Below are 18,582 nucleotides of genomic sequence, written 5' to 3'. Positions count from 1 at the left end.
CGAAGAAAGAACAGAAATTGTTCAAGCAGGGAGGGGACTGGAGTGGGGGCTGGATTCTTCTGGTCTCTCTTCTTTGGACTGCAGGCTCATCCCTCTCCTTACCCACCAGCCTTGGGGGAGGTAAATGGCCCCAGCCCAGCCCAGTAGCCCCCTTCGAGGGCCAGTGTCCAATCAGCTTTAGACCGAAAAGATGATGGTGTGAGAAACACAAGCAGACAACTGACGGACAGCGAATGGACTTGGGGCACAGACACTGTTTATTGAGTGGCAGACGCAGGAGAGGTAGCTGGCTCCAGAGTGGAAGCGGAGGCGGCGGGGTGGGTCGTGCCAGGGTGCCGTGAGCATCTGGCAGCCAGGGCCATGCCCCCCCATCCTAGGGGACAGCACAAGCTCACTGCATCAGGAGTAGCAAGGGGCCGGCCTGGGGAAGAGGCAGCCATAGCCCCCGGGACCCTGGGCAAGAAGCAGCAGATGAACTTGGCACAGGGGTCTGGGGTGGGAGGGGCTGGGGTCTGGGTGTTCTGCGGGGAGATGAAGGGGGATCACGTCTGTGGGGTGGAGTAGAGACTGTGGTGGTGGCCGCCTGGTCCCAGAACCTGGGAGAAGAGCAGGGGCGTGGTCCGAGTCTGGCTGCCTCCATACCAGCCTGGTTCCCGCCCGATGGTACCATACCAGCTACTGGAGCCTAGGCTCCCTGACATGCTGCAGGCAGAGAAACAGGGTCAGTCCCCCAGCAGTCTCGAGGACCAGTCACCAGAGTTGGGGAAGGAGAGAGACTGACTGAGAACAGAGCTCAGTGACCCAGACTTCTCTGACTATGGCAAACTGCATCTTGGGGGGTGAGGTGGGGACTTTAGCAACAGTAAACCAGAGAGGACCTCACCCATTATAGACCATGGCACGGGCAGGGGGGGGTGGCAAGACCCAGCTCTAGGGCCCTGCGGCTTGGTGGAGCAACCTGGGAGCCCAGGGGTCCTCGGGTGGGCCCGGGACTCCTACCTGGTGCTCTCGCCCCGGCTGTGTTCCCAAGAGCAGCCCTCATCCTCGCAGTGTGCCCGGTCGAAGAAGTAGGAACGGGAGCCAAAGACCTGCCCGTTGAGGATGCGGCTGGTGCTCTAGGGAAGGGAGCCACCATTGATGCTTCCTTCTGCCCCCGCCACTGGCCTCCCAGACCCCCAGAACCCGGCCCAGGGACCGCCAGTGCTGCCCCTCTCCACTGGCCCTCACCAGGTCCTGTGGGGGCCGATGCACCCGGAAGAAGCCCACCAGCAGGGTGGTGGGCAGCAGCTCCCACACAAAGAGGATGAGGCCAAACACCAGGTAGCCTTTGTTCCCCAGGTCGTTCACCAGGTCCGCCTGTGGGGAGGCAGGGGCTGTGCCAATCTGCAGTCATGCCAATGGGGCTCACAGACAGGACCCAGGCTAGCTGGGGGCCAGGAGTAACAGCTACTGGGGAGGCGGCAGATGTGTCGAATGCCCACCTGATCAGAGACGTTGTACCAGTCGTAATCGAAGGCATCCAGCCGGCTCCGAGGGGCCAAGGCCAGGGCCGCCAGGTTGTAGCAGGCCCGGCTGGCATAGAGCAGGACCATGGCGCCACCCATTGCAGCTGCCTGGCACACACTGGTCCCCTGGCACAGATGACAACAGGGGACCCTTATGGAGGGGAGGTTCCAGCTTTCTCTCTACTCTGAAGACCCCAAATGCCCCAAAGACACCCAGGCATCAGCGCCTGTGGCCCTACCTTGGCCTCCAGGTAGATGCTGGTGGAGGGGGCCCGCCGGGCCACAAGGCAGAGGCAGGCGGCAAGAGAGAGTGCGCAGATAACAAACAGGGAGTCGCTCACCAGGACACGCACCAGCAGGAGGGCCCAGGGCTGTGCCCGGCGCCGGCGGGACAGCACCGCGCACAGCACATTCACCAGCAGAAAGAGCAGCGAGGCCCCCACGAAGGCCCCTCGGACAGCCAGCCTACGGCCCACAGCACAGTCAGCCCCAGGTGGGCACCCTTGCCACTCCCCAACCACCCAACCCTTCCCAGGAGACCCAAATGTCAGTCAGAACCTCAGGCCACGCAGTCTGAACCCCACTCCTCCAGTCTTACAGATGAGGAAACTGAGGCTAAAGAGGTCAGAATATGACTGACAGCTGTGGTACAGCAGAAAGAGCACTGGATTGGGAGTCAGAAGTCTGGGTTTAAGCCCTGGCTCTACCTCCTGGCAGGTGTGCGACCTTGAACATGTTGCTTAGCCTTGCAGGGCCTCAGTGTCTTCATCTCTCAAATGGGAATACATCAGCTTCGAAGGTAAGTTGTAAATATTAAAGATGTCTGTGAAAGCTCTTAATAAACTGCAAGATGTTGTACAAAGGACAGGAGTTACCACTGCCCAAGGTCACCCAGAAGTGCCCTTTGGAGCTTCCGAGGACTGGAGCCTCCAGCTCTTCCTCCATCATGGATGACATTGGTACCCTCTCCCTTCACCGTATTTCAGCGGTTTTTATTACAGTCGAGCTTCACATATGTAACACCTCTGCAGAGCCATCTGCACCAGATGCCTAATGTTCCCCAGCCGTCCCCAGGCATCCTGGGCTGTACTCCCCTCAGCCCTACCAGGGAGAAGGAATGGACACTGGGCTTCTCCCTGCCCCTGACCTGGGGACTGAACCCACCAGTACTTACAAGCCTCGGCTCATCTCTGGCCGACGCTTTGCCTTGGCTTTGAACACCACCTGGGGGCAGAGAGGCCCATTATTCTTTGGGGCCCTGGGGCTTGCTACCCCACGGGCCCACCCTCACCCATCACCATGGTTACCTGAGCAAAGTAGAGGTTCATGAGCGTCAGTGTGAAGAACTGCAGGCAGACAGGACAGCAGTAGAGAAGCCAGAAGGGCAGGGGCCCCAGGTGGTTGGCTCGGGGTGTGTCTCGAAAGTAGAAGGAGAAGAGGGTGGTACGCAGGGCAGCCCAGAGCAGACAGAGCGCCAGGAACACCGTCTGATAGCTGAGACGCTTGTGCCCATACAGGAGCACCAGCCAGAGCTGGGCATAGACGGAGAAGAAGAGCAGGGCATACAGGGTGGTGTAGGCCGCAGTCAGCCCCAGGGTCACGGCGGGCGGCAGCGCAGGTACCAGCCCAGCAGCAGGCACCAAGCCAGACAGGTTACTCTCCATGTCAGGGAGGGAGGCCTGAACCTGAAGACAGAGATGGAGGGGCCGGCAGGGGGCCAAGGAAATAAATACGGAGGGGTGGGAGTTGTAGGGTGCTCAGGCGTAAAGAAGTGGTGGTTGGCCGGGCCCTCCCGCCCTCGACAGAGGGCCCCTTGCCTTTGCGGGGCACAGGCAACCTGGGTCCCTCACTACGGGGTGTGGAAAAACAGCTCTTCCTCTCCAGGGCACAGGCGGGTGGGGAAGTGGGGAGTACTCCTGTCCGGGCCAGGCTCAAAGCCGGGGATGGAGGGATGGGGGTGAAGAAGCCGAAGGAGTGGGGGGTCCCTGGCCCCGGTCGCTGAAGTCGTCCCGGCAGGAGGGGGAGAGCCGGCCAACGCCAGTCTGTTCAGAGCAGCGGCCGCTGCTGGGGACGCTCAACGTCTGGCTCTCCCCCTCCCCAAACTGGAGGGCTCTCTCCCCTCCAACAATCCGGATGGGGAGGGCCTCTGCCTTCCGTCCTTGGATTCCGGACGCTGGCCCACCCCACCCCCCACTGCGTCCACTCTCCAACTGCGGGGGAGCGGGAGGAGGCCGACGCCCGGTCCTCAGGCCGCGGCTCGGGGAGCCGGCTCCGGTCGCTGGGACCCGGGGCTCCGGCTCCCCGGCTCCCGCTGCTCCGCCCCCTCCTGCGCCTGCGCGGCCGCCGTTCGCTACGCAAATTGCTCAGGGTCCAGTCCTGGCTACGCAGGCCCGCGCCGCGCCCGGCGCGGAGCTGTTCGAGAATTGGCGCAACTTACGCCACCGCCGGGTGCCAAGGGTTATTAGAGGCGGCGAGCGGCCTTGACTTTCCGGCTGCGCAGCATCCGGCCGGCGCCCTGGTGGGCATTGCCCGGAGCTACAGGCCCTCGCTTCCATGGGAAGCTGGCGATTCCCATGCTTCTCTTCCCCATCCCCAAATCGAGATTATGCCGCCCGACTCGGGGCGGTAACGACTTCCCTTCACTCGGTCTCTGAGGGAAACTTCCGCCCTCAGCCAAGATGGCCTCCGGGCCCCGCCCCCGGGCCTTTACCCGCGGGGGCCCCCCGCGTCCCGCGCAAGCCCGCCCGCCCATGCCTTGGCTGGCTGCGTTTCCCGCTCACCTGGCCTGCCGTCTGCCAGGCGCGAGGTCTCCGCAAGTCCTATTGTCACCCTCCTAGGGGCCCCTTTCCGTTCTGCGCCGGGACAGTCATCCTGCCCCGGGTGGAGGCTCCCTCGCTTATCTCTAGTGCCCCCGAGTTGGTGCGGGGAGTGGCGCCCCTGACGCGGGCGGTGCGAGGTTTCCACCGCGAGGAGGAGGGAGGGGCGCTTCCCGAGCCGGTCACCCGGTTCGGATGGAGCAGTGACAACAGCAACAACAGTTGCCTCCGACGCCTGAAGTTCGATTACGGCTCTGCAAAGTGCTTTCACCCACAGTAATCACCGCCCAGTTTACAAGGATCACTGACTCCTGAAAGAGGTGTCATTATCCCCATTTTACAGGAATGGGAATTAAGTCCCAGAGGGGCTGAAGGATTTGTCAGCAGGAGCTGCCTTCTAAATGGGGACCCCGGAGAATCCCTCAGCGGCTCCCACAACGCCCAAGGCATAAGGAAGTCGGGAGCTGAGCATCCGGAGACGTAGAAGAGAATCAGGAGGAAGGCAGTGGGCGGGGCCCCGGGGAGTGGCCCCGCCTGCTGGCCAGCTAGTGACATCTCAAGAGCTGATTGGGCCGGGCCGGTGACAGTTTCCGTTACCCAGGCAACTAGGGCCGGGCTCTCTTTTTGCTAGAGGGACGCGGCGGGCCCGGGTCAGGGGCCTCGTTATCGGGCTTGGGGTGAGATCTATGTGTCGTTACCGCGGGCGGGTCTGGCTGAAGCCTGGGCAAGGGGCCTGAGGCTTCTCTCCAGCCCTAGAGCTCTGAGAGTTTTAGATCCTGGGTGGAGAAGTCGAGCTTCCTGCCGGGCCAGACTCAACGGATAGATGTGCGCCAGGGAGGCAGGGTGGACCTGGGGTGCTGAGGTGGGAGAGGGAGCCAGGGACACCTGCGCCCCCAACCCTGCCAGCCACCCTTAGCTCCTGCTGTTCTCTAATGACTTGTCATCTTGCCCCCCTGCAGCCCAGAGCATGTTCCAGATCCCAGAGTTTGAGCAGAGTGAGCAGGAAGACTCCAGCCCTGCAGATAGGGGCCTGGGCCCCAGCCCCACAGGGGACAGGCCCCCAGGTCTCAGCAAGCACTGGCTAACAGCCCCGGGCCTCCTGGGGGAAGCTGGTCACCAGCAGGGGCAGCCGGCCGGCAGCAGCCACCATGGAGGTAGGCAACCCCCACCCCCTGCCCAACAACCACCTGCCTGTCCAGCTTGCCTCCAGCCCAGTAGTTCTCTGCACCCCAGCCACATCCACATTCTGGGGGGCTTTGAGTAAGTCCCTCACCGCTCTGCACCTCAGTTTCCTCTTCTGTAAAACAGCAATTCATCACCACCCTGGTAGTGCTGTGGGAAAGATTAACAGGCATACCTTAGAAGCACTTAATTATAGAGCTGGTGTTTAGTAAATGCTCCAAGTATGTAGCTCTTAGCGTAGGACCAGGAGAGAATCACTGAGAGGCCAGAAAGGGGAAATGACTTGCCTAAGGTCACACTCACTTGGCATTTCCTTTGGGCTAGAAGATTCTGTGGTGCCTTGCCCCAGGCTAGTGCTTTCCTTAAGATCTGGATCCAGTTCCCAGCTCTGTTCTTTCCCGCCCTGTGGCTCACACCCACATGGGGCTGTCCTTAACATTGCCAGGGCCAGGTAATCCCAAGAGGCAGATGGCCCTACCAGGCAGCAGGTCTGTGTGGGACTAGGAAAGCATCAGCTGTCCTCTGTATCTACTGAGGAAGACCCAGCTGAGATGGAAGGATGGGCCCTGGAGGGCAGTGGCCACGTCTTAGTAGTCCCTACCACCTGGGTGCCCAGCACAAGCCTTGGCACCTGGAACAACCACAGACATCTTCTGAAAACAAAACTCATGTCCCTTAACTGCTGCCGATGTGACACCCTTCCATTTTCAGGAGCAGGAAGGCTTATTAATGCCCCCACCCCAGGGAGTTCCCTGGTGGTCCAGTGGTTAACGCTCAGTGCTTTCACTACCAAGGACCCCAGGATTCAATGCCTGGTCAGGGAATTAGGATTACAGTTAAGAAAGAAAGAAACAAGGTTGATATTCAGTTATTAGGGATACAATCTCTAAAAAAAAAAAATTAAAAGAAAAAAGACCCCACCCCCACCACCCAGCCTGCTGTATGTCAGACTGAACTCCATAGGCTTTCTTTAACGTCGAGATTTTTGCACTTGGAGTTTTTCTGCTTGAAACTGCTTTCCACCCTGTATCTGGCTGTCCCCATCTTCTGTGTCAAGTGCTGAATGTGTGTACCAGCTGCCAGGGGTTCATCAGGGACTAGAAGAGAAGCTCTTGCCCTTGTGGTTGCCTACATTCTGGAAGATAGGGGGAGACAAGTCATAAACAAAGAAACAAACAAACCAGTCAGTGATACGGTACCTTAGCAGGTGATGCCTTAGGTGACATACCCTTGACTTTCTCTTTGGAATCCAGAGTGCTTGGGGGCTCAAGGGAGTGATTTGAACTCAGGTGGTCAGGGTGGGCCTTGGTGGTGGTGGTTTATTTGCTAAGTCATGTCTGACTCTTGAGACACCATGGACTGTAGCCCTCCAGGCTCCTCTGTCCATGGATTTCCCAGGCAAGAATACTGGAGTAGATTGCCATTTCCTTCTCCAGGGGATCTTTCTGACCCAGGGATCGAACTCACGTCTCCTGCACTGCAGGTGATTCTTCACCAGCTGAGCTACTAGGGCCTTGGTAAGAAGCAACATTTGAGCCAAGGCTAGAAGCTGATGAGGGGTGAGCCAGACAAGAGATCTGTGGGAAGACAGATGCTGGCAGGGATGCCCGCAGACAGAGGGCAGTGTTAGTCACTCAGTCAAGTCCAACTCTTTGTGACCTCATGGACTGTAGCCCACCAGGGTCCTCCGTCCATGGAATTTTCCAGGCAAGAATACTGGTGTGGGTTGCCCTTTCCTTCACCAAGGTGGAGGCAGGGCAAATGCAAAGACCCTGAGGGCACTGAGGGGAGGGGCTTAGAGACTCCTCCAGAGTTCAGGGAAGGGGAGGGGCTGATGGGCAGGGCCTTGAAGGCCCAGGTCAGGGCTCTGGCTTTCGGGTTGAGTGAAAACCTGGAGGACTTTGATCTGATTTGGACCTCAAGAGAATCACCAGGGCCCCTGGGTGGAGACGGGTCTCCAATGGGCAAAGGTAGGGGTGGTGCCATGGGGGAGGATGGTAGCTGGTGCGAGCGTGGTGGTGGTAGAAGTGATAAGTATTAGAGCTGGGCTCTGGGTTTCTTTTGAAGGTCGAGCTGGTGGGATTTGCTGATAGACAGATGTGTGAGGCCCAAAGAGGATGACCTGGGCACCTGGAAGGATGGAGTCGCTCTTAACTGAGGTGGAACTGAGAAGGTGTGGGGTGAGATCAGAAGCCCTGCTTGGGCCAGGTCAGGTTAGAGGTGCCTTTTGGGCATCCAGTTGGAGATTTCTAGTAGGGATAGATACATGTGGGAGTTGGCCATTGCTGATGAAGTGTTCTGTGGGCCCTGGGAGACAGTATAGACAGGGTAGGGCTTGGGCTGAGTCTGGAGCTCTAGGCTGCAGAGGGCAGCAGAAGCAGAGCAGCCCGCACTGGCGTCTGAGAAGGAAGGAGCCACCTGGTAGGGAGGGGAGTGTTGAACTGGGCGATGCTCCTTTGAGTGCTGCTGGAGGAGGGCTGGGAGTAGAGTGCTGGACTGGACTTAGGGTCGAGGCAGCTTGGGTGGAGAGTAGGGAGGGATGATGGGAAGAGAATTGGAGGTTGAAAGGAGAGCCCAGTCTTGGCAGCTGAGCTCTGGCAAAGAGGAACAGAGGAGCCAGCGGCACCTGAAAGCCCAAGGAGAGTCAAGGAAGGATTGTTTTATTACTTAAGATAAAAAGGACAAAGAAAAAAGAGGTTCTTTTTTTTTTTTTGGCTGTACCATGTGGCTTGTGCGGTCATAATTCCCTGACCAGGAATCAAACCCATGCTCCCTGCAGTGGAAGCGTGGAGTCTTAACCACCAAGGAATTCCCAAAAGAGCATGTTTATAAGTTGATGGAGTAATCCAGTTAGGAAAATCCTGGAGGATGCAGGGGAGAAAGGAAGCTTACTTGAGTAGGAGAGAATGGTCCCCTGGTGTTCAGGGGAGGGGCAGCTCAGCTGAGTGCAGTGGAGGGGTGGAGGAGGGCAGGGAGATATCTCATGGGAACTAGTAGATGTTTCTCTTGTGGATGCTTCCAATTTCTTGGTGAAAGGAAGCCAGGTCTTGAGCCAGAAGTGAAGGTGGGGAGAGGGATGGAGGGTGAGGCCGAGAGAGGGAAGAGCACGTTTGAAGTAGTTGTCTGGCCCAGAGTATGGAGCTGGAAGGTGTGCTGGGCAACTCGGGGGGCCACTGGGTCTTATGGCTGTGAATTTGAACAGAGGCGGCACGGCTGTGCTTTTCTCCAGCCATGTTGGCTACCCGGGTGCCTGTGGAAACTGGCAGGGAGTTGGCCTTAACCAGAGCTGTGTTGGTATCAGCCCAGTGAGGGAGGCTTGGCTCGTATGCAGTGGAAGCTGGCCAAATGTGAGGAGCCCGGCATCATCAGAGCTGGGGTGCCAAGGCAGGGAGCTGGAAAGGACCATTTCTGTGCTATGAATGACTGAAATAGGAGCGGCAAAACCTCCTGCACCCACTAGGGGCCCATCCTGCGGGTGGGGGCACCTGAGGCCCCAAGGGGGAGAGGTGGCACAGCCCAAGAAACTAGATTTGGGGAGGAGGGAGGGAGAATGGACTTGTTAGGTAGGTAGAATAGGCAAACGGAGTCCAAAATGGCGGTGGCTAAAAAACAAGGAAGGTCCGAGGACCAGAGTGAAGACGTCAGGTAGAACAAAGAGCACTCCTGGCTAAGCCCAATTTGCATCGGGCAGGCCCAGGGGCAGGCGAAACATACAAAAGGAGGAGCCAAAGCGCGCTTGCGCTCTCCATCTTCCTCTCCCGCGTGCATGCGCTCTTTCTCTCTCTCTCTCTGTCTTCCTCTCTCTCTCTCACGCGCTCCTCCACTCTCTTCTCTTCAAGTCTTTGGGTTGCATGCCCTCACGCTTCGAGGATGTATTCTGCTATCTTCTAAATAAATAGAGCTGTAACACTGATTTGCCTAAGAGCTATAACACAGTTTGTCCAAGACCCGAGAGCTGTGACGCGCCGAGGGCTTTAATGTCCGTCGCTCCAAATCTTTGTTGTGACGAGACAAAGGACTGAGGAACATGCACTCGCGCGACAGGCTGAAGCAGCAATAAGCCAAGGGGATGCCTACCCCAGCTCCAGGCCCGGCCATGACAAGGCCTGCAAGGGATGGAAGAGACCCGCCCTGGATTCCTTTTGACTTAGTTTTCAACATCTAAAAAGCAGGTGGTTTTCCATGAAAGACCCGCAGGTGCCGATAACCTGCCAGAGCCACCGGGCCACTGCCGCCCTCCGCATGGGCAGGGCACTGTCACTCTTCCTATTCCCTGCCTCCAAGCCCCTGCTGCGGTGAACTGTGTGTGTCTCCAGGGCAGGCCTGCGGCCCCCTCATGTGCTGTGACAGCTCCGGTGCATAGCTGGGTGCCTGGAGCAGCTGGTGTGTGAATGGTAGAGAAGGGAGGAGGACCACACGGTGAGCAAAGCAGCCCAGTGCCAGGCCCCGGGCCAGACTGCAGGCTTCAAAGCCAGCTTTTTTCTTTTAACTGAAGTATAGCTGATTTATGTGCTCAGTCGTGTCCGACTCTTTGTGGCCACCATGGACTATAGTCTGCCAGGCTCCTCTGCTCATGGAATTTTCTAGGCAGGAATACTGGAGCCGGTTGCCATTCCCTTCTCCAGGGGATCTTCCTGACCCAGGGATCGAACCCAGGTCTCTTGCATTGCAGGCAGATTCTTTACCACTAGTGCCCAGTGGTAACTATGGGAAGCCCATAGTTGATTTGTGAAAATGAAAGTGTTAGTCTCTCAGTCATGTCTGACTCCGTGACCCTATGGACTGTAGCCCACCAGAATCCTCTGTCCATGGGATTCTCCAGGCAAGAATCCTGGAGGGGGTTGCCATGACCTTCTCCAGGTTGATTTATAATGATATGTTAGTTTCAGGTGTACAGCAAAGTCAGTCAGTTATATATATATACATATTCCTTTTCAGATTCTTTTCTATAATAGGTTATTACAAGATATTCAGTGTAGTGCCCAGTGCTGAACAGTAATCCTTGTAGTTTATCTACTTTATATATAGTTCAGTTCAGTCACTCTGTCGTGTCCGACTCTTAGCGACCCCATGAACCGCCAGGCCTCCCTGTCCATCACCAACTCCCAGAGTCCACCAAACCCATGTCCATTGAGTCGGTGATGCCATCTAACCATCTCATCCTCTGTCATTCCCCTCTCCTCCTTCCCTCAATCTTTCCCAGCATCAGGGTCTTTTCAAATGAGTCAGCTCTTCGCATCAGGTGGCCAAAGTATTGGACTTTCAGCTTCAACATCAGTCCTTCCAGTGAACACCCAGGACTGATCTTTAGGATGGACTGGTTGGATCTCGGACTGTCAAGAGTCTTCTCCAACACCACAGTTCAAAAGCATCAATTCTTTGGCACTCAGCCCTCTTTATAGTCCAACTCTCACATCCATACATGACCACAGGAAAAACCATAGCCTTGACTAGACAGACCTTTGTTGACAAAGTAATGTCTCTGCTTTTGAATATGCTGTCTAGGTTGGTCATAACTTTCCTTCCAAGGAGTAAGCGTCTTTTAATTTCATGGCTGCAATCACCATTTGCCGTGATTTTGGAGCCCAGAAAAAATAAAGTCAGCCAGTTTCCACTGTTTCCCCATCTATTTGCCATGAAGTGATGGGACCAGATGCCATGATCTTAGTTTTCTGAATGTTGAGCTTTAAGCCAACTTTTCACTCTCTTCTTTCATTTTCATCAAGAGGCTCTTTAGTTCTTCACTTTCTGCCATAGGGTGGTGTCATCTGCGTGTACTTATCAATCCCAAAGTCCAGAATTCCCTGGTGGTCCAGTGGTTAGGACTTAGCACTTTCACTGACATGGCCTAGGTTCGATCCCTGGTTGGGGAATTGAGATCTCCTAAGCCATGCAGTGCTGCAAAAAAAAAAAAAAAAATACAGCAATCCCAAAGCCCACATTAATCCTCCCCACCCCCACTCCCCTTTTTTCCCCTGTGGTAATCATAAATTTGTTTTCCATGTCTGAGTCTATTTCTGTTTTGTAAGTAAGCTCATTTGTATCATTTTTTGTTTGTCTTGTTTTGTTTTTGGCAGCACCAGGAGGCAGTTTGTTTTCTATGTCTGTGAGTCTATTTCTATTTTGTAAATAAGTTGATTTGTATCATTTTTTGTTTGTCTCGTTTTGTTTTTGGCCACACCAGGAGGCCTATGGGATCTTAGTTCCCCCACTAGAGATGAAACCTATGCCCCCTGCACTGAATGCGTGGAGTTTTAACCACTGGACCACCAGGGAAGTCTCCTGTATCGTTTTTTATTTTCCCTGTATCATTTTTTAGATTCCGTATCTCTGTCTGACTTACTTCACTTAGTATGATCATCTCCAGGTCCATCCTTGTTGCTGCAAATGGCATTATTTCACTTTTTAAAAAATGGCTGAGTAGTATTTCATTGTTTATATATACCACATCTTCTTTGTTCATGGAATTCTCCAGACAAGAATACTGGAGTGGGTTGCCATTTCCTTCTCCAAGGAATCTTCCTGACCCAGAGATCGAACCCAGGTCTCCTGTGTTGCCAGGCAGATTCTTTACCATCTGAGCCACCAGGGAAACCTTTATCCATTCTTCTGTCAGACATTTAGGTTGCTTCCATATCTTGGCTATTGTAAATAGTGCTGCCATAAATATTGGGTGCCTCAGTTTTTTTATCCCAGTAAAATGGGACTAGAAGTAGTCCCACCTCATTGCGTTGTCATGAGAATCTGATGCATTAATACAGGAGAAATGCTTAGAATCAGTGCCTAGCACGGAGGAGTGTCTGCTATTCTTATTATTACTGCAGTTGTTGTTGCAGTGAGTTGGCCCAGGCCCTGAGCAGACCTGGGGATTGCCATTCATTTAGAGGGAATAGAGAGACATGAATAGCCAATGCCCCCTTCATGGCAGACAAGGGAGTGCAGGCTGGAAGGTAAGAATCTAAGGGCCCTGAAGGCCATGCCCAGGAGTTTGGAGTTTATCTCATAGGCAACTGGGAGCCATTGAAGGTTTTAGGCAGAGGACAGACATAGTTGGGTTTAGAGCAGAGGTTTGGCAAACCACATCCAAAGGCTAAATCCCTCTGTTGTATAGCCCATGAGCTAAGAAGGACACTTTTTTTGTGTGACACTTTTAAACAGTTGACAAAACTCCAAAGAACAGTATTTTATGTCAGTGTTCCAAATACAGCTTTCGTGGAACGCAGCAGTGCACAAGCCCTTGGATGGTGTTTATGGCTTCTTTCAAGCCATGGCCACGGTGTTGAGTAGTTGTGACAGACTTTGTGGCCTGCAATGCCCCAAACATTTCCTCTCTGACCCTTTACAGAAAACATTTGCCAGCCTCTGCTTTAGCGTGTTTTCTGCCTATTTCTGAGCAGGGTGGAAGTATGTTCTCTACAGGCCAGTAAGGGGCTTTCGTACTCCAAATGGCTTTAGTGGACACAGGAACCCTGGGCTGAGACAGGACAGGATGCATGCCTGCTCCGGGTGGAGTGCCGAGCCGCTCTCCTGCTGAAGCAACATGTGAACCACCCACGTGGTAGAGCAGCATCCAAACCCCCACCCCCCACCCCCCCATGGCACAGCCTCACTGCCTCCAGCTGTCTGGAACTGCACTGTTTTAGTGAAGTGTGCAAGAATGCTCACAGGAGCGAGAATGTGGATGTGTTCAGCCCCACCCACTTACCCAGAAAGCCAATGAGTAAAGAACCTTAAGCTTGGAGCTCCCGACAAAGGCCCCTCCCACTTCCCCACCCAGCCCCAGGCAGGCACTCTGGAATGATGGTGAGAGAGCATGCTCACAACCAGAAGCCACACCTCCTCCCTCCTCCTTTCCTTCCCAAGACTGGGAGAGGTCGCCTCTGCACAGTATAGGGGCATGGAGTGACCGCTGATTGAAGACTGGATGGATGGAGTGGGTAGGCATGTCTGCTCCCCGCCCAGGGAGTTCACAGAAAAGTACTCAGACTTTTTTCCTAGTAAATCAGTTCAGTTCAGTTCAGTCGCTCAGTCGTGTCCGACTCTGCGACCCCATGAATCGCGGGACACCAGGCCTCCCTGTACATCACGAACTCCCGGAGTTCACTCAGATTCATGTCCATCGAGTCAGTGATGCCATCCAGCCATCTCATCCTCGGTTATCCCCTTCTCCTCCTGCCCCCAATCCCTCCCAGCATCAGAGTCTTTTCCAATGAGTCAACTCTTCACATGAGGTGGCCAAAGTACTGGAGTTTCAGCTTTAGCATCATTCCTTCCAAAGAAATCCCAGGGCTGATCTCCTTCAGAATGGACTGGTTGGATCTCCTTGTAGTCCAAGGGACTCTCAAGAGTCTTCTCCAACACCACAGTTCAAAAGCATCAATTCTTTGGGGCTCAGCCTTCTTCACAGTCCAGTTCTCACATGCATACATGACTACTGGAAAAGCCATAGCATTGACTAGACGAACCTTAGCCCGCAAAGTAACGTCTCTGCTTTTGAACATGCTATCTAGGTTGGTCATAACTTTTCTTCCAAGGAGTAAGCGTCTTTTAATTTCATGGCTGCAGTCACCATCTGCAGTGATTTTGGAGCCCCCAAAATAAAGTCTGACACTGTTTCCACTGTTTCCCCATCTATTTCCCATGAAGTGATGGGACCAGATGCCATGATCTTCATTTTCTGAATGTTGAGCTTTAAGCCATCTTTTTCATTCTCCTCTTTCACTTTCATCAAGAGGCTTTTTAGTTCCTCTTCACTTTCTGCCATAAGGGTGGTGTCATCTGCATATCTGCATATTCCTAGTAAATAGGACACTTTAAATGTTAAGTTTACACATTTGAGTGTCATTTTGACAATGGCTGGCTTGGCATTGCTTAATTCATGGCTTCGGTAAAAATCCCCACTCCATGGGTAGGCTCCTAGCAGAGCTGGCATTTACATTAGGCCTAGGGTTGCCTTTCCTGACCTGAGCCCCCAGGGGGGCCTATGGTGCTGCTGAAGGGAGCCTGGGGCATGAGAGTTAAATACACAGACCCAGGAGCCAGACTGGTTGGGTTGCAATCTGTCACCTACTAGCTGTGTGACTTTGAGGAAGTTACTTACCCTCTGTATGCCTTAGTTTTCTCCTCTGTAAAATGGGGACAGTGAGTAACCTCCCTCACGAGATGTGGTTGGGACCTGAGGAATTAATATACATGACGCGCACTGCCAGCCTCACACAGGCAGTGCTGCTGTTCTGCTGGTTCTGATTCCCAGGCAGGAGGGCAAGGCCCAGGCCAAGTGCCTGCCTACTGCTCACTTGCCTTCTGACCACTGGGCCCTGCATCTGTCAAGTACGGAGGTTGTGTGGGCTCTTAGTGCTAGTAAAGTAGAATACCTGATAGTTCCTGAGCATTTAAATGACCAAGCAGAGTGTGCCAGCTGTGTGACCCTGGGCAAGTTCCTAACTTCTCTGTGCTTCTATTTCCTCATGTGTAAAATAGGGAGAACTTGGTCTCTCACTGGGAAAATGGGAGGCTTCAGGACGTGAAAAATGCAGAACAGGGTTCTTTCTCTGTGTCATTTGTCCTCATGGGGGTACTGGGGGCTGCCCCCATTTCAGAGGACAACACCAAGGCCCTAAGGGATTAAAAAGAAAGGGCCCAAGGTCACAAAGCAGGAATGTGGTAGAGGTGGGGACTTGATGCCCACGCCCCATGGAACCGGACAATCCTCTGCAGACAGGCCTGTTCTCATCAGGGCTCTTGCTGCTCTCAGCTCCTTAGCCCCAGCCCCAATCTGGACTGCTGACTTAGCTGCCTGTTCCCCACTGCCACCTCGTTCCTCAAAGGCTTTATGGTGTCCCAGCCTACCTGAGCCCAGGCTTTGGTGAAGTTTAGGAATTCCAGCCATCCTCTTAGCCTAGGCCTTTCTGGATCCAGCCCCTTCTTCTTTTCTTGGCTTTCCCAGCCCTGTGTTTGGAGCTGGGACCCTTGGAGGCCCCGGCCCTGGAGCTGGCCCACAGGCCTTCTGGAGAGGATGAGACAGTTTACCCCTGGCTTCAAGACCTGGCGTAGATCATACTTTCTCCAGAACGCCTCACTGACAGACATACCTTGCTGTGGATGTTGTTCCCCTGCACTTGTTCCATGCCTGTCTTTCAATCCAGCTCTGGATTTGTGCTCCTGGGAGTGTTCTAGGTCTTTGTTGGTCTGGGTATGGGGGTGGGGTTGACAGGAATTTGGGGGATGGGGGGATGGAACACACGCACAAGGCAGACAAACTCAGGACACACCTCTTTGAATAATGATCCATCACACTTTCAGCTTACAAAGGACTTTCACGCTGTTTATGTGAGGCAAGTCACTGGCATTAAGAACTAGGTTTATCCCCATAAAGAGGTGAAGACACAGGCTCAGGGAGTTGAACGGTGGTTGGATAAAGGAAGACGTGTAGCTCAATGGATTATCACTGGACTCTGGATTCCAACAAACCTGTAGGGACTTCAAATCTAAGAACTTCCCAGCTGTGTCACTCAGGGCAAGTCTTAACCTCTCCAAGCCTCTGTCTTTTCATCTACACAGTGGAAGCAATACTAGTACTTATCTCCTGGCATGCTTAGGACAATGAGGTAATGCCCAGGACCTAGTAAGTGCTTCGTAAGTATTACCATAAAAAGTCAACAGAACTTTCTGGACAGTTTGTTCAAAGTGGGTGCTGTGGGAGGTACAGATATGCTGACAGGTTCTTGTTCTCAAAGGGCTCCTAGGTCTTCTGTAGGTCACAACAGTGAAACAAATGGGCCCCAGCAGGTCACCTATGGAGGTGGAGTTCAACCCTGTCTGGCTTGGTTGGGGTACCTCCTCAACCAGGAGACTGATTTCCTCTACAGGGGACTGGAGCTGATGAGAGTTAACCTCCCAGGGAGTTGCTGGGAAGCCCCTGGATCTTACACTCACAGCTATAACTACTAAATATGCCCTTATTCTGTACCAAGCACAGAGGTTAAGTCATTCTATAAACCGAAAGGTCTGGCCCGTTGAAAGTGTTACTCGCTCAATTGTGTCGGACTCTGCCACCCCACAGGACTGTGGCCCGCCTGGCTCCTCTGTCCGCGGGATTCTCCAGGCAATACTGGAGTGGGTAGCCTTTCCCTTCTCCAATGGATCTTCCCCACCCACGGATCGAACCCAGATCTCGGCAATGCAGGCAGATTCTTTACCATCTGAGCCAAAGGGTCTGGCCCATAATTGGGGCTCAATTAAGATTTGTGGGATTAATGAGAAGTTAATTCGAAACTTCACTAACACTGCTGCAGGGCCGGGGGTTCGAGAGGAGCTGAGATTAACGTCATCCCCACCGTCTGATCTTCTCTGCAGGCACTGGGGCTGTGGAGACCCGGAGTCGTCACAGCTCCTACCCCGCGGGGCCAGAGGATGATGAAGGGACGGAGGAGGAGGATCTCGGCCCCTTTAGGGGCCGCTCGCGTTCGGCGCCCCCCAACCTCTGGGCTGCACAGCGATATGGCCGCGAGCTCCGGAGGATGAGCGACGAGTTTCACGTCTCCTTCAAGGTGAGGGCCGGCTGAAGTGCCCCGCAGTCCCGGACCACACCGGGACCTGTGCTCCCGGACCTTCTCCCACTGGGCTGTCCCAGTGCACGTCGGGATTTGCAGTTTCAGGACTCCTCTCCTGCAGCCAGGCCCTTCCCGAGTCCCAGGGTATTCGGGGACCTGACCCTGCTCCAGCAGGCCAGGGCTCCTGGGCTCCCCAAATCCCCGGAGCGCGAGGCATTTGTGCTCCTGGCCGACTCATTTCGGATATCCGGGTTCTTGGCCTCAAATTCCGAACCGCTTCTTTCATTTTCAAATTATGGTCCCATCTTCCAGGTGCTAAGTCTCCGGCTCTGGCGCTTACAGGATCGTAGGCCTCCTTTCTTTCTGCTCGCAACGTGGAGGGACCATGCTTAGTAGTCAGGAGTCTCTCCGTACGAGTCCTGTTAGGATCTACGGTCTTTTATCTCCTGTGGGATCTCCCTTGGTGGTGGGATTCTGTAAGCGGAGGGGCCTTGACTCAGGCTGCCAAGATAAGCTAATTCATTCTACCCTTTCTTCTTCCCACCCTGAAGGGGCTTCCTCGCCCGAAGAGCGCGGGCACGGCAACGCAAATGCGACAAAGCCCTAGCTGGACGCGCTTCCTCCAGTCCTGGTTGAGCCGGAACTTGGGGAGAGGAGGCTCCGCCCCCTCCCAGTGACCGTCCGCCCCGCAACCGAAGCTCCCAACCGGTGCTGGTGGCCATCTTGGGAGCGGGCGGAAGTCTTTTCTGCAGGCCTTACGCAAAAGGAGGCTCGGATTCGTTCCTTTCGGAAGACTGAGGTCTGACCCAGAGTCCGATCCCCTTCCGGTGTGTGCGAGGACCACGGAGGGGCTCGGCCCCCATCGGAAGTTGGGAGTTTTTTCGCCCTTACCTGCCGGAAGCGGTCCCGTGACCCCGCCCCACCGCGCCTGCGCCAGTTGCGAGCCGAGATTAACCCTAACTTCGCCGGAACCCTTTCCTCCGCGGTAACGCTGCGGACCTACGCCCGATACTAAAATGCTAATAAAGCCCACGTCTGTGCCGCGGAGTCTCCTCTGTCTGTCGCCTGGGGCTTCCCGGGCGGAGAGAGCGCTAGCACTGACAAGAGTTTCAAACGATGTCCCCGCTTTACATATGAGGGAAACTGAGGCACCTGGGGCCGGCATCAGGGAGGCGTTGAGGCGGCGAGCGGAGCTACGGCCGCCTGGACTCCGGGAGGCGGAGCGCGATCGGACTTCGGGACATCCAGGTCCTTATCTCTAATATGGTAATTGAGAACTGCAGGCTGGCTGGCCGCTGGAATTCCGCGCACTGCAAACCGTGCCGCCGTCCCCCAGGGAGGGTCATTTGCTCCTGGGTCAGTCCTTTTGAGCAGCTACTGTGTGGCCGGCCTGGGGCCAGCGCTCCTCAGGGGACTGGCAGGACACATTGGGCGGGGGAGGGGACGGAAGGCTCGGCCCAGGGCTGTGAGTAGAGGGATCGCTAGGGAACCAGAGAAGCTTCACCAGGCCCTGGGAGCCGAGCTGAG

General features: G+C 54.9%; 2 protein-coding genes and 1 non-coding gene across 5 annotated transcripts; 2 read left to right on the top strand and 1 right to left on the bottom strand.

The window, feature by feature from the left end:
* Window positions 1-387: 387 nt before the first annotated feature.
* Window positions 388-4,107, bottom strand: GPR137 (G protein-coupled receptor 137). Its single transcript, XM_052661818.1, has 7 exons — window positions 2,813-4,107; window positions 2,680-2,729; window positions 1,745-1,970; window positions 1,482-1,631; window positions 1,228-1,356; window positions 1,000-1,115; window positions 388-702 (listed from the first exon to the last, which is right to left on the bottom strand). Exons 1-7 carry the CDS (start codon window positions 3,167-3,169, stop codon window positions 543-545), a joined length of 1,188 nt encoding a protein of 395 aa, XP_052517778.1. The 5' UTR covers window positions 3,170-4,107; the 3' UTR covers window positions 388-542.
* An 823-nt stretch (window positions 4,108-4,930) lies between these two features.
* Window positions 4,931-18,091, top strand: BAD (BCL2 associated agonist of cell death). Of its 3 annotated transcripts, none has more exons than XM_052662257.1 (4): window positions 4,931-4,998; window positions 5,281-5,475; window positions 16,859-17,052; window positions 17,607-18,091. In XM_052662257.1, the coding sequence occupies exons 2-4, from the start codon at window positions 5,289-5,291 to the stop codon at window positions 17,730-17,732; spliced, it is 507 nt and encodes a 168-aa protein (XP_052518217.1). In that variant the 5' UTR covers window positions 4,931-4,998; window positions 5,281-5,288; the 3' UTR covers window positions 17,733-18,091. The 3 variants fall into 3 exon arrangements, with proteins under 3 accessions (XP_052518217.1, XP_052518218.1, XP_052518216.1); XM_052662258.1 differs by lacking the exon at window positions 4,931-4,998 and adding an exon at window positions 5,005-5,146; XM_052662256.1 differs by lacking the exon at window positions 4,931-4,998 and adding an exon at window positions 5,005-5,183.
* TRNAE-UUC (transfer RNA glutamic acid (anticodon UUC)) lies at window positions 11,305-11,376 on the top strand. Its single transcript has one exon. It is a non-coding gene; the product is annotated as a tRNA-Glu (tRNA).
* Window positions 18,092-18,582: the final 491 nt, after the last annotated feature.

The sequence above is a fragment of the Budorcas taxicolor genome, chromosome 25 (genome assembly GCF_023091745.1).
Source record: "Budorcas taxicolor isolate Tak-1 chromosome 25, Takin1.1, whole genome shotgun sequence".
NCBI lineage: Eukaryota > Metazoa > Chordata > Mammalia > Artiodactyla > Bovidae > Budorcas > Budorcas taxicolor.
The sequence above is the reverse complement of the archived record's forward strand: the minus strand, read 5'-3'. Positions and strand labels throughout refer to the sequence as shown.